Source organism: Equus przewalskii, chromosome 14 (assembly GCF_037783145.1).
Source record: "Equus przewalskii isolate Varuska chromosome 14, EquPr2, whole genome shotgun sequence".
NCBI classification, from domain to species: Eukaryota; Metazoa; Chordata; class Mammalia; order Perissodactyla; family Equidae; genus Equus; species Equus przewalskii.
Window position 1 is genome coordinate 84,110,905 of NC_091844.1, and position 21,090 is coordinate 84,131,994.

Genomic DNA, 21,090 nt, shown 5'->3' on the forward strand with positions numbered 1-21,090 from the left:
GCTGTAGAGGTGGCTTGTTCACAGTTGTGGGAAGATAAGAAGAATGACGAAACTGCTGCTGTGTTTATTGTATGTGTATATTTGCCGTTTTGCTTTTAAGCTCGTGTCCTTCATTCTGTTTTATTCCTTCCTTAAAGCCGTGTGACTCTGGGTTTAACAAACAGAGACAGGTACAGAAACTTTTAGTGAAATCTTCCTCACTTTTCTTGTTAGACTGTTAGAAGCAATCATTGGCAACTTCATGCTGGGCTGTTTATAATTCTGTGCTCATTTCAGTGTCTTGGGTTTATTTTAATAGCTGCTTTCAGCCTTTGCATGGCACTCATTTCTGGCTAATCAATTCTAAGCTTATTTAATAAATTTACTAAAGATGATAATATTTCAGGGTGTAGTTTTAATCTACTTACAATATAAAATCATACAGTTCCATGGAGGTAATTTCAATCTGTTTTGTTAGCCTTATTTATACCTGGAGAAATTCTGATTTGTGTGCATTTTGAAGTTTATTTTTAACAGTTTAAAGAAACTAACATCTGCATTCAATTTTCTGAATTTTTTTTTTATAAATTGTGATGTATGCTGAAATGATCTGTTCTTGATTTGTAACAGGTAAATTTCAAGTAAGAATGCATGATAAACTTTAAAGTATTACCATTCTGTGTATTGCCAAAGTAATATTAATTTTCTATTAAGAATTTACATAATGAATTATTAGATATGCTTTTTCCTTATCACGTTTCTACTCCTTCTCCTTCTTTTTATGAGATTTGCATCCAAAAATCATTTTGGCTAGCGAGATTCATTTGGTTTCAAAGTAATTTTGTTATATATGATTATTTTAGAAAAGACCTGGCAGGTAATTACCATTTCTCATTTACTCAAAGAATCATATTGTAACACATTTTAATTTATTGATAATTTACCCCTTATCTTGATAAAGCCCAACTTACAAATAGTCAAAGTCGGACTACGGCCTTGATGGAGTTACAGAGATCTTATATCCATGTGCTTCTGTCTTTTCTTACAGCTTCTAAAAGTCGTTCAGAGATAATATATATTTTCTCCATAATCCCCAATGAAAGAGAAAATGTGTTTTAAAATAATTCATAAATAAAATAATTCATAAAGGTTTTAAAGGATCATGAAATTAAAATTAGGTGGAACTTTTTGTTTTAAAGGAAAAGAGTAGTATCTTTATTAACATGTCTCTATTGCTGAATTCTCAGATTCTCCGTGGAAATAAGATGCTCTGGCATTTTACATTTTCCCCCTAAGCTGACAGAGTTAGTCTGTTCTTTATCTATTATACTTGTCCTTTTTAGCACAATCAGAAAGAGTTCTTTTATGATTTAAAAAAAAGCAACTTTTTGGTTTAAAATAATTTTAGAGTTAAATAAAAGGTACAAAAGTAGTGTTCCTTAATGTTAACATCTTTCATAACTGTAGTATATTTTTGAAGAGGAGAAATTAAAATTGGTACACTACTATTACCTACAGACTTATTTGAATTTCACCTGCTTTTCCACTAACGTCATTTTTCTGGTCCAGGATCCACTCCAATGTGTTTTATTGGTTATTTCTCCTTAGAGTTCTCTAATCTATGACAATTCCTCAGTCTTTTTCTTGTCTTTCATGGCCTTAATTAACACTTTTGAAGAATGCTGGTCAGGTACTTTATAGACTGTCCTTCTTTGGGTTTGTCTGCTGTTTCCTTGTGATTAGAAGGAGGTTATACATCTTTGGCAAGAGAACCACAGGAACGATACTCCGCCCTTCCCAGAGCATCACATTAGAGGGTCCATGATGATCCTGCCTTACCACTGGTGTTGCTACCCTCCATCACTTGGTTAAGGTGGCGTCTGCCAGGTTTGAACACTGTAAAGATTTACTTTTCCCTTTATAATGAATAAATATCTTGAGGGAGATATTTTGAAACTCTGCAAATCTCCTGTTTCTGCTTATACTTTTGCCCATTAATTTTAGTATCCGTTGATGCATCTTGTATGCAACCACTATTATTGTGGTGTTTTCCTGATGGTAATTTTCTGTTTCCTTCTTCTACATTTATTAATTGGAATTCTATGAGGAAAAGCTGACTCTTCTTTCTCATTCATTTACTTATTCAATTATTTATTTACATCAGTATGGACTCATGTGTATTTATTTTATTATATGAATTATAATCCAGTATGATCATTATTTATTTTGGTGATCAAACTGTTTGTGGTTTTTGAACCGAGAAAATGTAAGCAAGTATAAATGTATCTGGAGAGAAGAGACAGGTTGAGGAATAAAAAAGTTTGAAAGATAGTATTAAAGATCATTTAAAAGATAAATATTATTCAGCAATAAAAGAGACTGAAGTACTGATACATGCTATAGCATGAGGGAGCCTTGGAAACATTAGGCTAAGTGAAAAAGCTAGTCGCAGAAGGCCACATGTTGTGTGGTTCCATTTATAGGAAATGTCCAGGAGAGACAAATCTATAGAGACAGAAAGTAGATTAGTGGTTGCTAGGGGCTGGAGAAAGACTGCTAATGGGTTCAGGGATTTCTTTTTAGGACTATGAAAATGTCCTAAAATTGATTGTGGTGATGGTTTTACAACATTATAAATATACTAAAAATCATTGAATTGTACACTTTAAATGGGAGAATTGTATGGTATGTGAATTATATCTCAATAAAGCTGTTTAAAAAGAAGTAAAAGATGGAAGAAGTATTGTTATTAAAAATTCATAGAAAAATTTTAAATTTCCATAGTAGATAGCGGATAGTTAAACCTTTGAATATTGGCTGTACTCATCCAGGCAGAAAATAGAACTATGTATAGAGATATGATACCTAAATTATGGAAATAGTAGTGTTTTGCTCTCAGTATTTTTGAAGCAATTGAACCTCAGACCATACAGTATATGGCATATTTTAAGTTTATACTTAATTAAAAACAAACTGTCAGTGAATGTGTTTGGTACAGTATATTCCAAGTCATTAATTTCCAAACTTTTTTGGGCCTATCTTATCCTTGTAAACTTGCTAAGACTCCCTCACTCTCATAAGATTACTCCCCCAACTGTCTTTTCAATATGCTCTCATTCCCTAGCTATATTTGTGCTTATATATAATATAGATGTATGCTGTGTATATACTATATGTGAGCATATTTATATATCAATTAATAATAGAGTATTATGCTTCCATGTTACAAATAATGTTTAACAACCGACTGACAGGCAGTTTTGGCTGTGTTATAGTCTGCTGTTGTCCTGATAGTGATAAAAGAGGCAGTAGAAAATATAAATTTGCACATCCTTGAGGGTAGGATAAATTTTTTTTTTTATCATTTTAAAGTTAGATTGAATGGTAACAGAACCCATCATTTGGAACATTATCTTTAACCTCTATACTATTTGGTTTGTCTTCTCTTTGTTGTGGTTATAGTTTCTGTAAACTCTTCCAAAACAGACAGTTGGAGCAAGGAAAATAGGAAGTTGTAAGACCTGATAAGTTAGCATTCTGGTCCAAATCTACCACTAACTAGCTATGTATCCTGTGACTTTGAAGTCAAAACTTAACCTTGCCAACCCCAATGTCCATGTCTGTAATTGAGGGGATTCATATATAATTGATCACAGGCAAATACTTAGTATGTCACCACATTCAGAAAATATTTTTCTTCTAAGTAAATACTAGATTTATTTATTATTTTGACTTTTCTTTTAAATGAGACCATATTTTAATGGATTGTATTTACTCTCACATGTTAAGAAGTAATATTGTTGTTTTATATATACATGATTATTGTATGGATTCTTAAGGGGAAGTTTTAGAACCCTTGGGTATAAAGTATGGTCAAGATGTGAAAACCTCAGCTGTGGTAGACTGTTGGTCTGTAGAAACATTGAAAGCTGTTTAGTATAGACACTTTAAAATTGTTTCTCAGAGTTAGCTTTTGTATTTTTATAATATAGGCATCAGTTATTTTACCCCCGTGTTCTTTCTCTTTTAAACCCCTGTCCTTCCTGTCACTAAGGGCTGCGTGCTTCTCTCTTGAGGTTAGGCTGTGAACGTTTGAAAGGTGGCCTAGGCTTGGCACATGGAGTGTGCTGTCTTCTTAGAAAAGTGATTTTGATCAGGCTGTACCTGCTCTAATAAAAACTCATTAAGATATAACAGTAGCTAATTCTGTTCCCTACTGGTATTTTCCCATACTATGCACATTTGTTGTTTTTACTTTAGTTTGAAAATTTGTTGCTAGTTAGAGTACTTCATAGTGTAACTTCATGAGTGTTTCTCTGTCATGTGACTGCTTATATCTGGCATTAAATGCTCTTCATGCTGCATTTTCCCCTGGCTTATCTAGGGATCAGGCCCAGCCTCAGGAACAGTATCACTGAATTCAATGAGTGTGGATGCAGTATGTGAGAAACTGAAACAAGTAGAAGGGCTGGACCAGAGTATGCTGCCTCAGTATTGTACAACAATCAAAAAGGTGATGTGCACATTTACCTGCTGCCTCAGGCAGGGATGAGGGGGTGGGAGACGGGCCTCTGTGGACAGTGAACACTTCGTATTTAGCTTCTCAAAGATGGCTTCTCTGTTGAAATGGAAAAGCTCTAAATGGAAAGAAACATGATTCTTACTATTTTGTATCCTAAAATTGCCCTATTATCCATTAGTTTATAAATGGATAAAAGAAAAAGAAAAGAGCTGTATTACAGTGTTATTTAAAAAATTACCTAATGTAAGTAAAAAGTGCCTGATGAGAAATACAAACCTCTAAGGGATTTCACATTTAGATAAACTACTCATATTTTCAGTATGCAACATAGAACATTCAAAGGGCTTTTCTTTCTTTCTTTCTTTTTCTGGTGAGGAAGATTGGCACTGAGCTAACATCTGTGCCAAGCTTCCTCTATTTTGTATATGAGACGCTGCCACAGTAGGGCTTGATGAGTGATGTGCAGGTTCGCACCTGGGATCCAAACCCATGAACCCAGGGCCACTGAAGTGGAGTGCACGAATTTAACAACTGTGCTGCCACCAGACCAGCCCTAAAAGCCTTTTCTTTTGTGCTACCTTTTCTTTGATTGTAATATTTATTTGTGACTTAATGTTTATCAAAGTAAACCACACTTGCTCATTTTCCACAGATTGTCACTTTCATGTCTTATAGGACTTATGATCATGTCCCATTTGATGAAACCTCATAGGTTTGGGTTTGCAAGGCTGACACCTTTGAGAAGTTCTTCTCTTCCCAGACTCTGTTGTAGAAATTCTAGTAGCTACCATGCAGTTGGACAGTGATGCCTGGGATTTTGAGGAAGCTCCCCATGTACCAGGCTGAGTTCCGGTCATAGTAGATATTCCTCCAGTTATACTTTTTCTTTTGGAGGACTGTAGTAACGTGGAGCATTAATAACAAGACTCTGATGTTTACATACTTTAAAGAATGGCATCTAAAAAGCTTTTAAAAAAATTATTAGCATATACAGATACCATTTTACTAATCTTAATGTGTGTTTAGCCAGAAAAGTTTCAGATAATGTCAGTTTCCTTACAGGTGTGGTTAGTGTTAATCTCTGTTTGCGGAAGGTCCAGCACAGCCTTTCCAAGGCACTGACCTGACTCTCATCTAGGCAGCGTGGTTAGACTCAGGGAAGGCTGAGGTTTCCAACTTGAATCCTTGGTGGCAGTTTGTTTCCATCAGGACAGCAGTTTTCTTCCCACTCAGCTCTTTATTCCCAGTGCCTGGCTTTTTGAAGCCCACCGTGGCACCTGGTTTCTTAAGTGTTGCAAACTTGCTTGCGTTTCTGCAGCAGGACCTCTGTCACAGGCTTGCTCTGTACACTCTTTTCTTGAGAGTTAACTTGGAAACTGAGCATTCTATCGATTTCAAATACAGGTATCCCGTAATTTCACCATAGTTAATAAAGTCAGGGTTTGTATTTTGTAAAATCAGTAAGCTACCTATTATTAATAAAGAAAATGCCATCGTTTCTTATTTAGGGGAAGCTAGAATTACAGAGACCCGATAGTGATAGTCACTTTTCGTGAATTTAGTAAACTGGGAAATTAGTGGGTGGACATTCTTTATGATAGAAGTTATCTACCGTAACTGATAACTGTGTCAGGGCTTACTCATTTAGAACTCCGTCCACGACTGACACACTTAGAAGGACAGACGTCTCTCACCCCTCCCAGCAGCTCGTGCTCATGTTCATGTTTTATAAGCTTAGAGGGGAAAAACTAACAGCTTCCTTATTGTGCATGACAGGGTCGGTAGTTTTGGAAACAGTTGGGAAGCTTAGCTCTTGGGTTGGTCCCTAAACCGTGATTTGTTGTACTTGAGTGCTGAGACACTTGGAAAAATATGGAGCGGTTTATGTTGTTCAAATTCAACTTGTTTATTATATTATTATGTGGGATGATAACCTTTTTTAGGTCAATATTTTCTAGTCTCTAATGACTTTCTTAATACTAAATATAAATGTGCTTTTTAATCACTGATAATTCAGAAAGCTCACATTTCGTTTGTCTTTATACTTGTATTTATTTTTATTCAGGCAAACATAAATGGCCGTGTATTAGCTCAGTGTAACATTGATGAGCTGAAGAAAGAGATGAATATGAATTTTGGAGACTGGCATCTTTTTAGGAGCACAGTAAGATATTTTATATATATAGAATTATTTACAATGTATAAAACAAGTGCTAATAAATACTGGTCTAAACTGCTATTTTTCTGTATTTTTAAATAACACGTAAAAACTGCATTTTATACTTACCTACAACCCTTGCATTTTCTGTTTGACAGCAGCACTTGGCAACCTTTGCCTTTGGGCATTTCACTGGGAAATTTGGGGAAGAGGCTACCCGCCAGTTCTCCATGCTGTCATTGACGGAGATTTTGCTTGACCCGCTTCTAGTCTGTCTCCTCTGGGCCTCTGGGCCTTGACCTTGGTGTCCGTCCTCAGCAGGCCTGCATTGCCCAGTTTTAGCAAGAATTCTAAGTCAGTTTAGAGAGAACCCCCACCCCAAAGTCTGGTCTCCCCGTGTGTCTGATCAAATCCCTCCTTCCTCACGAGCTCCAGGCGCCTTCTGACCCCCTGGCCCACCTCCAGCGAGAATCTCCTCACGTCAGTGCGGCTGGAGCCCCCCTACCCAGGAGGTTTCTTCTCAGCGATTCCACCCCCTGAGCCCCACCCTGATCCTTGCTATAAATGCTCATTGGGCTGGGCTGCTTTCGGAGTTGAGCTCAGTCCCATCCTGAGGTCTCTTTTTCCTACTGCAATAGTTCCTGTTTTAAATCTTCTTTTACCACATTAACTACCATCCAGCTCTGGTTTTCTTGGACACACTACAGTTGCATTTTGTTTTGTTCTCAAGTTAAATTTTAAACTAAAGTAATAACATAATGGTCAAATTAGAGTATAATGTATATATTATGATTATTGCCACTACTTCTTTTAGTATTAATTAAAATGAAAGATAAACAGATGTACAAATTCATTAGAAATTCACTTATAGGAAGTATGCTTTCTCATTTCCATTATAACAACTTTTTAATGTTTTATTTTTCAAATAATTTCTAAAGCTTCTAAAATGTGATTTGTCAGTGTGGATATTAATGATATTTTTTCCTCTGTTAAGGTACTAGAAATGAGAAATGCAGAAAACCAAGTGGTCCCTGAAGACCCACGTTTACTTAGTGAAAGCACCAGTGGCCCGGTCCCTCACGGGGAAGCTGCTCGCCGTTCTTCCCACAACGAATTGCCTCATACCGAGCTTTCCAGTCAAGCTCCCTACACACTGAACTTCAGCTTCGAGGAACTGAATACACTTGGCCTGGATGAAGGTGCCCCACGTCACAGTAATCTAAGTTGGCAGGTATTTATTAAATGTCATTTTTCATATTACTGAAGATTAGGGCAATATTTAACTCACCGAGATTACGTTAGTGAATTTATGTCGTCATTCAGAAAATAATGAGTAACTAAGTGAAGAGGACAGAGGACTCCCTCTCCTCAAGGGGCCGTATTCCTCTGGAGAGGACAGTTGGTAAAACAAAGGAAAAGTACGATTGTTTCAGAATTGATAAGAGCTGCGGAAACAATCAAATAGGGTAGTGGCGTGAGAGTAATAGGAGCTGGGCTGCTCTAGTCAGTGAAGTCCAGTCCGTCACTGCTGTTTTCTTGTTAAATTCATTAGTCATGGGCTAAAATACATCTTTGTTGAAAAACTTGCCACACATGATCCGTTTGAGCACCATGATGTGGTTTTCAGGACATACCCTCACTGTTTGTGGACATGCATTTTCTTTTTATGGTTGGATGTTAGATATGGGTAACTTCTTCCTTTGGGTGCTCTTCGAAGACGGGGGACAGGCAAGGGTCAGGGATAAAACAACAGCGAGAGACACATGAGAAAGAGTACGGAAAGAGGAAGAGGAAAAAACAGAGCGGGTGCAGAAGAGAGAGAAGAGAGGGAGGGAGGGTGGGAGGGAAAACAGTAGCGCCGAAGAGGCGCCCTGCGGAAAGGGAGCGAGGTGTACAAGGTGTAGGCAGAGCGGTCAGTACCTGGCAGGGCTGCCCTTTTGAAGGCTGTTTGCTTTGGTTTGATAATAAAAATTTTTTTTGTTGTCATCTTTTTCTATATAATATCTACCTTATTTAAGTTGGGAAGCCAACTTAAACATTGATTATTGGGAAACATTTTATTGTTGGGTATTGACTAACATAAAAATTCCCTAATTTTACAATAAAGTAAGTCCACACTTGACCCTTTTGTCTCTCTGTTTCCACAACTGGTAGTTCCTTTTTTCCCTGGTTCCTTTTAACATTTCTTAAGAACTCCTCATCCTTGGCTTTGCTTTTCCATACTTGGTATTTCCTACTCTGCCCTCAACAGCCTTCCTGTTAATGCAGCAGTTCTCAAACTTTTTTAATATCAGAATCCCTTCACACTCAAAAAATTATCGAAGACCTCAAAGAGCTTTTGTTTGTGTAAGTTTTATCCTTCATTATTTACTATTTTAGAAATAAAAACAGAGGAACTTTAAAAAAATTTATTATTTTAAAATAAAGAAGTTACACATTAACGTAACATTTTTATGAGAGATGGCCATATTTTCCAAAACAAAACAAAATTTAGTGAAATGGTATTGTTTTGCAAATCTCTTCAGTGCCTGGCTTAGTGGAAGACAGCTAGATTCCAATATCTGCCTCTGCGCTAAGTGTGCTGTGGTGTCACACATCATGGACTCTGGAAACGCCACTGGACGCTGTTGTGAGGATGAGGGTGAAAAGGCAAATGATGGTGATATTCTTGTGGAATCAGTGTAGACTCACGGACCCCTGGAAAGTGGGGTATCTCCGTGCTGCCTCTGCGAGCGGAGGCTGGCACTGTGCTTACGGTCTGAATCCTGTCGCAGGGCCTTCTCAGGGACACAGGTCATTTCTCCCTGTGGAAGGAAGGCTCTTCCCCTTATTTCTGCTTCTTTGTTTAAGCCTTTGCTCTTTTCCTTCTTAATCATCCTTGATTCTTTTTCTTCCCTTTCCCTCTCCATTTTCCTAATCTGTACTTTTTACTTCTCATTTATTAGCTTTTCTGGGATCTAGAGCAATTCTAATCCTAAAACTTCACATTGGAAATCAAACTTTTAAAAATATTTCATTTCTCTATTTACTAGGACCTGACTGTTGGTCACATGACTTCCATTTTTGTTCATTTGGATCCTATATTTATCTTTTCTGTTATACTCTATTCTTTTTAAATTATTTTTTTCTTTTGGCATTTCAAGTACATTTTCTTACTCTGAATTGAAATTTGACAGAAACTTCATGTCTTACAAGTTGAGAAAATTTCTTTTTAACATCCATTGAAGACTTGAGTATTGTTTTTGAGGTATATCTTGACTCTCATCTTCCTTCTCTTTTCTAAGAGGAATTTTTATATTTTATCAATGAAGGTGACTTTTACCTTAAATAAAAGTTAAATGTTTGAAGTTATAAAAACAAATGCTAAGATTATTTGTTAACACAATGTTTAGTTATATTTTTAAATGTTAACAAACCAATTTTATTAAAATTTGTATAAAGCTTTCTAATAACAGTAAAATTATCCCTAAGTTTACAACTTTTATTAAACTGTGTTATGCAGAATTCTTTTAAAAGAATTTGTTATTTTGAGGGCTTTAAACATTCCTAGTAAACGTGTATATTTACTGAGCTGATGTTTATTATGGCTTTTTTTTTTTGCTTATTTGAATTCTTAAATTATTTTTTTTTCTGTCTTCACAGTCACAAACTCGCAGAACCCCAAGTCTTTCGAGTCTCAATTCTCAGGATTCCAGTATTGAAATTTCAAAGCTTACTGATAAGGTGCAGGCCGAGTATAGAGATGCCTATAGAGAATATATCGCTCAGATGTCTCAGTTAGAAGGGGGTACAGGTTCTGCAACAATTAGTGGCAGATCTTCTCCACACAGCACATATTATATGGGTCAGAGTTCATCAGGGGGCTCCATTCATTCTAATCTAGAACCAGAAAAAGGAAAGGATAGTGAACCAAAACAAGATGATGGAAGGAAGTCATTTTTAATGAAGAGGGGAGATGTTATAGATTATTCATCATCAGGGGTTTCCACTAATGATGCCTCACCCCTGGATCCTATCACTGAAGAAGATGAAAAATCGGATCAATCAGGCAGTAAGCTTCTCCCAGTCAAGAAATCCTCAGAAAGGTCCAGTCTCTTCCAGACAGATTTAAAGCTTAAGGGAAGTGGATTGCGCTATCAGAAACTTCCAAGTGATGAAGATGAATCTGGCACAGAAGAATCGGATAATACTCCACTGCTCAAAGATGATAAAGATAAAAAAGCTGAAGGGAAAGTAGAGAGAGTGTCAAAGTCTCCAGAACACAGTGCTGAGCCAATTAGAACCTTCATTAAAGCAAAAGAGTATTTATCAGATGCCCTCCTTGACAAAAAGGACTCATCCGATTCAGGAGTGAGATCCAACGAAAGTTCCCCCAATCACTCTCTTCACAATGAAGCAGCTGATGATTCCCAGCTCGAAAAGGCTAATCTCATAGAGCTTGAAGATGACAGCCACGGTGGAAAACGGGGAATGCCACATAGCTTGAGCGGCCTGCAAGATCCCATTATAGCTCGGATGTCCATTTGTTCAGAAGACAAGAAAAGCCCTTCTGAATGTAGCTTGATAGCCAGCAGCCCTGAAGAAAACTGGCCAGCATGCCAAAAAGCCTACAATCTGAATCGCACACCCAGTACTGTGACTCTAAACAACAACAGTGCTCCAGCTAATAGAGCCAATCAGAATTTCGATGAAATGGAGGGAATTAGGGAGACTTCCCAAGTCATTTTGCGGCCTGGTTCCAGTTCCAACCCAACTGCTATTCAGAATGAAAATCTAAAAAGCATGACTCATAAGCGAAGCCAACGTTCAAGTTACACACGGCTCTCAAAGGATTCTTCAGAGCTCCATGCGGTGGCCTCTTCTGATAGCACAGGCTTTGGAGAAGAAAGAGAAAGCATTCTTTAAGGAAAACAAGCAAAAGTAGAATAGTATCACTATACTCTATGACAAAATTGACCTGAGTTCTATGCACGTCACCTTCATACATTTCATTCACAAATAATTAATGGATGAGAAGGCTTTGGTAAAGAGGCATATACTGCACAACAGAGGAAAGTATAAGAAAGGATGGTTCATCAGTCAGCCTCCATTGTCTTGTAATTAGAAGCTTGAAAACTCACTATTGTTATTATACCTTTCATTGGCACTCCTCCTAAAATTTTTTGAGACAAGATCTGAGTATAAAGATAGGCCAGAAATATTAAAGATAAAGGCTTAATTTGCCACAGAAAATAAAAAGCTTAGAGACCCCCTTTGTAGAACATTCACTCATCAAATATTTGAGAGAAGACATGGTGTTAGAACGGACACAAATTTTGCTCTTGAGGGGTGAAAGATAAGAATTTACGGGTTATGGAGTAGCCCAGAGACTAAAGGTACATGCTCTGTCAGTTGAGAAACAGTGCTCCATATAATAGACAAATTGCTTATCAAAGAGTTTTTCAGTTTTAAGTAGAAAATAGATGATAAAGAGAGCTTTAAAAATTGATAAGAAAGTGAGTCGGCAGTGTCCAAACTAGAGTCCCAGTCGCTGAGCCATTGTGAGCTGCTGGAGAGTGGCCTGTGGGAGGGGCCAGTAACCTTCCTGTGACCCGGATGCTCTTCTCTCCAAATCCCAGACCTGGCGTCAGGCCCCATCCACCTGCCAAGGAACCCACTCTTGGCTACCCTGTAACTCTTGAATTGTGTGCCCAACTTTTGTTAGTGAACCTAGTACTGAGAGGGAAAAAACAGGAACTCTTTCTCCAGAGAATCAGGGAGACATGAGTAGTAATAATAGGCACTAATAAATATTTATGGAATGAGAGAATGAGGAAATAATTATATCCTGAAGGTCAGTGACAATTGACAAATGACAAGGAAATATTTAATTAGGTGAAACTAAATCATTGCTTTCTTTCGGGGGGCAGAGTTTATCTACTTCATCTGTTCCTAAATCAGCCTGTTAATTCTGGGGCACGATCATAGGAAAGGAAGTGCTTCTTTTGAAAAAAGTTAAAAAACATGTAACAAAGCAAGGGTAAAAAGAAGATAAAACTGATATGACTTTCCATTTATTGTTAGCAGAGTTGAGAGAACGATCACATTTCAGTAGTGTGTGGACTAGGAATGTACCCTGTCATCATGCATTGAAAATTTTTTGTCATTTTAACGTAGCTTACTTATGTGAATTAATTTTGGCAGTATATCCTCAGTCACAGATCAGATTGTAGATGTGTGATTACCTAAATTTAGTGTTACATTTACGATGTTTATAACTTAATGGATTTTTACTAATATGCTGAATAAATTATTTATTTGACCAGTCATTGCAATAAATAGTTGCTTTCTTGGGTTTCATTGTCTTGATGTTTGAGTGTAATCTAACGTCTTTATAAAGTGTTTATTTTGCATGACCTTAATAAATTGTTTTAACCAATTAAGAAAAAGGCAGGATGTTACAGACATTATATATTGAAATGTTAAAATTTTAGTATTTATAGTGTTTATTAGTTTGCAATATTGTAGAATTAGTAATTATTTCAGAGGCAATATTTTTTTCCTTTTCAGGTGAGTAGATACAGCTTAATATCATTGTGGTACATTCTTTATACTGTTTGTGAAGTTAATACTAGAGTATTAAGTGTACGAATAGATTTAGAAAAAAATAAAAAATTTGCATGCTATTCTGACTCATGAATTTTTATTCACTACCATGGTGATGATTCACATTTTGATTAAAAATGAGAAAGTAATGTGTGTATTTCTTTTGTCATATGTCTAAAGTTCCTTCCAGACGTTCAGGTTCATGTGGCAGTCGTGTGGCTGGCAGAAGTGTCCTGACACTAGTGTTTTTGAGACTTGGTTCTTTGGTCTCAGTGCCCGAATGTGCTTTGGTGAAGCATTAGTGCCAGACAGCTCAGCTCTGTACTGTGCATTTCTGTAGCTGCAGGAAGAAGGTTATCCAGATCCTCGGAAGATATCAATTTAATTATTGTAGGAACATTCTGGAAAAGTGTGCTTTTTCCTACTGTTACAGAAATTGAAAAACCAGATGGGTTACTGAATCACACCATCATCCCTTTGAATCTGCATGTCTCTGTGTGTGTGTGTGTATATCTATTTATAATGTATAGCTCAGTCTGATTCTCACATATGCAAAATTCTGCTTTAAGCTGGGTGAAAAATGATAGAAAAGAAAATCGGTGTTCTAATCTTGCTGGTCCCTTAGATTTTGCATCATTTAGAGTCTTACCGTATTTTATAAACCATTCTACCTTCACTTTAAGCCACAGATAGTTCTGTTCATGTAACATAGTGTTAAGCCAAATCCATTCTCCTTGGACATATAGCGTGGTACCTGTGAGGACAACCTTTCTGCAGGAGAGACTAGAAATGAAAAGCAGTTGGTATCCCTCAGTTGATACAATTTTAATAATGCTGGATGTTTAAGGATCAGCTGTGAAATTCTGAGAAATTTAAGCATTTCTAACTGAACCAACATTTTCAATATTAACAGGAAAATTTGTTTTTGTGTCATATTTTATTTGTGTGAGTTTTATATAGTGGTCAGAATAATTTTAATTGCCTAGCCAAACAATGTTAAGAACTTATTTGCTTGAGTTGAGAACTCTTTAGATAATTTGCATGTTATAGTGCTGCAGTAAAATATTTTTGTAATCATGATTTTTTTCTTACAAATACTAACCATTAGAAAATATTTTTTGAATGAAATTAAATCTTTTATTCTTCTGGCTAAAATACTAAATTTAGGAGGTTTTAAGACCACATAATTTTTGGTAATACCAGGAATTCTCAGCCTATTTAGAAGTATCCTAGAGTTTAAAAATCCCTGAATTCTGGCTAACTGTTGAGTAAGTCAACATAACTACCAGGAAAAGAGAGAACTAGAGGGCACGGTTCCTCTTTCCTTTGCGGTGAGTGACTGTGAGGGGATACGCAGGGGAAAGGGAAGGTGCCATACAAGAAACTTCCTGGCCAACACTTGAGACTGAATGTCTAGGCTCCTGTGTCCCCCCTGCCCTCCTGGACTATGCTGGCGCTTGGCAGAAGGGAAGAAACAGCTGGGGAAACTTTTGGCGTGAGGTAGGGGTGGGGGCTATCTGAAATGATTCCTTTTTAATTTCTAGGTTGTGGTGCCCCCTACCCTTCCCTACCTCAGAATTTTAAGCATAGGCCATAATTATGCAAATGAATTGAAAAATAGAAAGAAATTTTTATATAACAGTGAGCCAGCAACTTGGATGGTCTTTTAATGGCTCATCACTTCAGAAAGGTTGAGAATCCTTGGTTGAGACTGATTGACTAGAAAGAGAATTTAAAATCTTACATGATTTTAAACCCTTTCATGCCTAGGAGGAAAACGCTGTCCTTCAGATAGATAGCTCTTCAGAGGATCCAGTTTAAACGGAGGTACGTAAAAAAGTAGTCTTCAAAGCCAAGTAGTTTTAAGTCAGCTGTTGAAAAACACTTCTCACCAATTAGAGAATTTATATTCTCATCACTTTAAGAAATAGAGCTAGGTAAGAAACATCTAAAATTGTAAGAAATTAAACACTGTCACCTACATGGTCAAAGCTTTTCAAGTAAAATTGCTAGTAAGCAGAGCCTTGGCGAGCGCCATGGTGAGTCAGCGCGCCCAGGCCTGTGTGGTGGGTGGAGGGTTTCAGAACCAGGGCTTCTCGGCCCTCAGAGCAGCAAGACTTACCGACAGGGGCCTAGGTGGGGCTGCAGGATGAGCTGTCTCCTGAAGCTCCAGGTCCAGGGAGGCATTAAGAAAATACAGGAATAAAAGGGTCAGTCGGAGGAAAAGCAATTGTTTCCAAACTGTTAGTAGGATGACTCTCTACAAGTCAATAAAAGTGTCAGTGATTTTGACCTAAGTGAGGACCAAAATGGGCAAAAACATGAATTACATAATATTGTATAATAAAGGCAGCATTATTATTTTAACGCACACAAAATATTCTGAGTCTGCCTATGGAGTATAATCAGCAGTCATTTGTTTACAAAGCATACACTATGTTCTGGATTTTCTGAGGCTAAATAAGCCTTTTGTATTGTTATTTACACTAGTGATATATATTAGGAGCCGTTTCTTAGTTTTGCCAGGATTTAACAAGACACAAAATAATATATCAAACTGAATTAGTAGAACTTCAATAAATGAAATTTTAAAAAGAATGCAGAATTACGTGACCCATGCTACTCAAATTAAGAAGCTGTTTGAAATAATTAAGAGCATCCTGGTGACCCACGCTCATTTTCTAATTTTAACATGTATTTTATACTTACTCACCTCTTTCTTTCAAGGCCACGAGGGCCCTAGCTCTTAGTGCCTGCCTGTAGACCGCTCCTCCTGACAGTTCGGTTAACTTCTCGCAGTTGGCTTCCTCAGCAAACGTAAGGGGTACAGAAGATACTGCCTCCCGTGCAGGAAGCCTGCTGTCCAGTCGCTGGAGAAGAGAGATCTGTGCACCTCTGCCAGTTTTCTTTGTTTTTAGCAGAATTTGAATTAGTTTTAATGAAGTGTTCCTTTTATGAAATAGCCAGATGTATAGCAAAAAAGTATGTAAATAGAGTATACATAACCTGACATGTCATATCTTACACCATCTTCTTGGTCAAATGTCTAATGAAAAGTTAGGTGGTGGTTTTCAAAATTATCATACTTCCTGACACTTTTTAAGCTGTGTTTCTGAGAATTTATAGACTGCATGTTATATTTAGTGCAAATTAAACTTTTTATTTTTAAAGAAATTATTTTCTTTTTGAGTTCTTTGTGTTTTTCTTCCTCTTTTACCTGAGTTCTTTTCACTCTTTTTGTGTCTTAGTTTTTTTTTTAGGTTGTCATGTATTCATCCTATTTTACCATAAAGCATTCCTTAGAGCAGTAGAATGGGAAAGAACTTCCAGACAGCTTCTAGACCAAATCCTGGATTTCAGATAGCCGGTGGACATTCGGTCAATACTTGTTAAGTGAGTGAATAAAGTCTACCTAACCTAGGAGAGTCTGCCCACAAATCCTACACTGTGTCTTAAAAATATTGAATTTGAATGCCTAAAATTGTGCATTTTGCTGTGGTTTCTTACAGGCCCGCTCCTTCCCACCACTTTATACCCACCCTGTTACCTGTCTGGCCCCTATAAGCTTTTCTGTTCACAGAGATTCACTCTGGGAACCTTTCAGGACATGATATGCTCTGTTAGAAACTCGCAGGGAAGGAGTCCACGGCCGTCTCGACAAGCGCCGTTGAAAGTGCTAGGCTATATTTTAAAATCCTCTTGTGTGCTGGGGGTCCTTTGTTTATTCCTTTGTGGAGCTGTCCATCTTATAAGTTAATATAATTGTATCAAATTAAAATGGCACAACTCTACATTTTACTTTAGGATGTTGAAAATATTTTCAGGTATAACTTAGCTAGGGTGAGCATGTTTTCTCTGAGCCCAGATTGGGGTACGTCATTATTGTGGGGATATTTAATATGAGGATCATCCAGAAAATCTGATATGGAGGTTTATCTTATCTGTAGCTCAGCTTTTCAGCATTTAGTAGGATTAGTTATTATTTTCATTGACCACCTCTCAGTGCTTTCTCATTCCCTATCTCAGGTTGACCACTCTGATGGGTTTGAACTAGAATAAGCATGTTATACTGGGATTCTATATTGAATATTTTATATATGAGTGGGCCATTATGTGTTGATTGAAAATTTCTTAATAAGATAGGCTAACCACTGGAACAATAAACCCCAGACCTCATTGACTTAATATATTTTAAGTTTATTTCTTGTTCCTGTAATGGTCCAATGTCACCTAAGTTGACATAAAGATTCAGGGACCCAGTTTCCTTCATCTTGTGGTTCCCCCAGCCTCCAAGTCTTCAGAGTCCTCTGCCCCATCTCCTGCATGGTGTGATGTGTAGGAGAGGCACGAGGGTGGAGGGCCACACGGGAAGTTTGCATTGTGCAGACCTGGAAGTGGTGTATCCCCATCCCATTGGCCTTCAGTCATGTGGTCAGGCTGAGCTGCAAGGGAGGCTGGGAACTTAGGTGACCTGAGGAAGAGCAAACATTTTGATGAGCACTGGAGGGACGTTTTCCACTTAGACACTTGGCGTGGATTATCCATGGCCAATGAAACACTGATTTAGCTTGTTTTCAATTTTATCAGCAGTCAGTTCTTTTTATTGACATCTCTTTTAAATTTTACCTGTATGCAGTTTTCATTCTGGTAGGGAAGTCTGTTAAAATCATAACATCTAACCTAGAAGAAGGATTTTTGTAGAGGGTAGCGTTCAATTAGCCAGTTCTTTCCATGCATCTGAGAAACTAACAAATTTCTAATGTGGAGCAGATCACAGAGAGAATTAAGCAAGATTAAGAATGGGGAAGAAGGTTTCACTACTTCTCTAGAATCCTTTTATATCCAAAGACTCTCAGACTGTCTAGAATCTGCCTGGTTTGGGGGTTTGGTTATAAATATTTATAATATAGACTCTCTGTTGCTATCCATTCTTTAAAGTGTCTTCCTCCTGGAACAGTGGTGACAGTGACTCTCGATTGCTTCTCCTTGTACCTGGCAGATGTGGAGGACCTTGTCCTGCGAGGCTCCTGCCTCCAGTGTGGGGATCGGTAGTTAACGAGAAGCTAAAGTGCCGTTAGTGACCATTCCTACCCAGGAGATACAGCTCCCACCCTTAGAAGTCAATGGAAAAATTAGACTTTACGGTTTTGTTTTTAAAGAAACTCTTCTACAATCTATAACTCTTTTGACCACTTTCCAGTTTTTTCCTATTAGTATTTCATCAATTCTAGGATGCACATTTTTTCAGCTTTTGACTTTTCTGAAATGTCTTACAGTCCATAGCATCAATGGCAGCACTTTTTCCTTGATGTTTCCTAAAGTAACAACACATCCTGCAGTTGCTGGAGTCTTGCTTGGAGGGATGGAGTACAATCTTATCTTAATGCTTGGATGGTCAAGTGGAGTTACATCTTCAACAACAGCCACGGGCTAGGGATGATTCATAGTCAACTGACCTCCCAAATGCAACATTTTATGTTGAATGTTTTATCAGTTATTACTCGTCCTGTATTCATGCTGGATATCTAAAGTATCGTTATGCATTTATTATAATAAAAATAGCTTACATTTATTGAACACTTCAGACCTCTGCATGTGCTAATCAACTTAATCTTCACAAGAGCCTCATGAAGTAATTACTATTATACTCAATTTATAAATGAGAAACTGAGAGACAGGTTAAGTAAATCCCCAAGGGCACACAGCTACTCAGTGGCAGAGGCAGGGTTCAAGGCCCGGCATGTGGCTCCAGAACGCCCCTCGTCTTAGTACATTTTCCTCGTGGTTCTTGAGCCTGTTAGGGATGAGTTAATTCTTACATCTTTCCAAGATACATTCTCAGTTTAGTTTAATTTGCTGCATCATCATCATTGTCTAACTTGTAAAATAGAGTTTAGGGTCTCTCAAAGGGCTGTTTAAGAAAGATAAGTTTTTAAAAATCTATAGCTGTGTGAATTATATTTATAGATAAAATCTTTTCTTTTCAACATCAAACATCTTTGTTCCCACTAGTTATTTTGGAACAATGTTCAATTTTTGTTAAAAATCTATTGACTTTTTTTAACATCATTTATTCCCATTATTATTCATGGTTTGGACCACTACATTAAAGTTTGTACATGATGTGGGAAATATTCATTTTATTCACAGTCTTATTGTGGTATGGCTTTTATATACTTGCCCTTCTATATGTCTATTGTCAGTATTCTGTGTTAGATTATAATCCTAACTACTACGATGTGTGTTTTTCTTTATATTCTATTATTTAACAGTATTAATGCTTAATAAATGTTAATAGATAAGTAATATATGTCTATTTAAAAAATCATTACTGCAGTAGAGTTTTTTTTCAAATGATTCTGGTCACTGTCTCCTAAGGAGAGGGAAGAAAATAGGCAAAACGAAACCCTGTCCTTCACAGCGAGAGCTCGTCACTGAGGCGAGAAACCAACAGACTAATCCACTGCAGTGGATTGAGACGGTGGTTGGGGAACAAGTCAGTGTTATATAATTATCTGCCCAATAATTTGAGTGCTTACTTGAGTCAGACACTTTAGACACACTTCACATGGATTAACTAATTAAATCCTAACACGCCTATAAAGTAAATACTGTTACTATTCCTAGTTTACAGATGAGGAGACTGAGATGCAGAATTCTAACTTTTACATAATAATGCATTAGCTTTTTATAACTCCTCCCTAAAACATTGAGATGATTATTATTATATTCATTTTTGAGCAAACTGAAGCTGTGGGAGTTTGAGACACACCACTCTCAAGGTCACTCAGCTTGTAAACAGAACAAAAACACCAACCCTGGTTTCCTGACTCCAAATCTGATGATTTTTTCACCACACACCACACTGCCTCCTTCCCTTCCCCCAGTCCCATCGCTCTGTCCTACCCGGGTCGGAGGTGCATCTGTGTCCACATTCCACTGCGTGGAAAACGTCGGGGGAGAGCATCACACACACCTGAGTCTTCACGGCTTCCCTGAGTGAGTGCCGGGTTTCCCACAGCAGGTCTCAGCTCCTCCCCCGTCCTCTTCCCTGAACCATGGCGGCCTCAGTGCGGGGCAGTAAAGGGGTCCAGGTCTACAGGCCATCCTGGACCTTTAAAGGCTGTGTATCTCAGAATGAATCCTCTGTCTGCCTACACCGTCCTCACTGATGGGATCTCCTGAACATAACCTATAAGAATCATTTAATCTGGTGCTGTGTGTGTGTGCATGCGTGTGCACATGCACTAACCTTTTACCTTGCCAGAGAGCTGGTTCAATTAAGCCCATCACTGAATTGCTGAGTTGGTTGGTCAATACACTGCAGGTGAAACAACACCGAACTCAGTCACAAGGTTTGAGTTATGGGCCTGGCTCTGTTAGTTATTTACCAGATGGCCATTTGTTTGTCAGCCTTGGTTTCTTCATCTATTAAAATTATGAATGATGGAGGACAGCGGACTTGATAATTAGTATTACTTCCCCAGTGCTTACTATGTGTTAGTCACTTGCAAACATTCGCTCACTAACCTTTGCAAGAATATCGAGAGGCAGTGATTTTTCCTATCTTATAAATCGGGGAACTAAAGCTGAGAGAAGTTAGAAACCTTTCCCAATGTCTGGAAGCTGTCACACGTTAGAGCCCAAAGCTGAACTCAGGTCTGACGCCAAAGCCAATGCATGTTCCCCACTAGGCCTTTCCGCCTCTGCAACGCTGTGTGAACTATTTGCAGACAGGCGGTATTGAAAGGGCAAGCACGGGCAGCTGGAAGGAGAAGAAATCGTGTGTTTACAAGTGAGGAAATTAGAAAGTGGTCATATTATTACCAATACTTTTGTGCTACAC

At 37.7% G+C, this 21,090-nt stretch overlaps 1 protein-coding gene across 35 annotated transcripts in view; it reads left to right on the plus strand.

Moving 5' to 3' along the window:
• KIDINS220 (kinase D interacting substrate 220) overlaps positions 1–19,572 on the plus strand; it is a 117,847-nt gene extending 98,275 nt beyond the window's left edge. For 10 of the 35 annotated variants that reach the window (XM_008517630.2, XM_008517632.2, XM_008517633.2 and 7 more), the window contains 4 exons: positions 4,364–4,492; positions 6,567–6,665; positions 7,654–7,890; positions 10,302–13,324. In XM_008517630.2, coding sequence (XP_008515852.2) covers positions 4,364–4,492; positions 6,567–6,665; positions 7,654–7,890; positions 10,302–11,564 — 1,728 coding nt within the window. In that variant the 3' untranslated portion in view covers positions 11,565–13,324. Of the gene's footprint in view, positions 1–137; positions 171–4,363; positions 4,493–6,566; positions 6,666–7,653; positions 7,891–10,301; positions 13,325–15,014; positions 15,072–15,971 lie in introns of those variants that run through there. The other 25 variants (XR_011526769.1, XM_008517628.2, XM_070574513.1 and 22 more) reach the window with 10 other exon arrangements.
• The last annotated feature ends 1,518 nt before the right edge of the window (positions 19,573–21,090 follow it).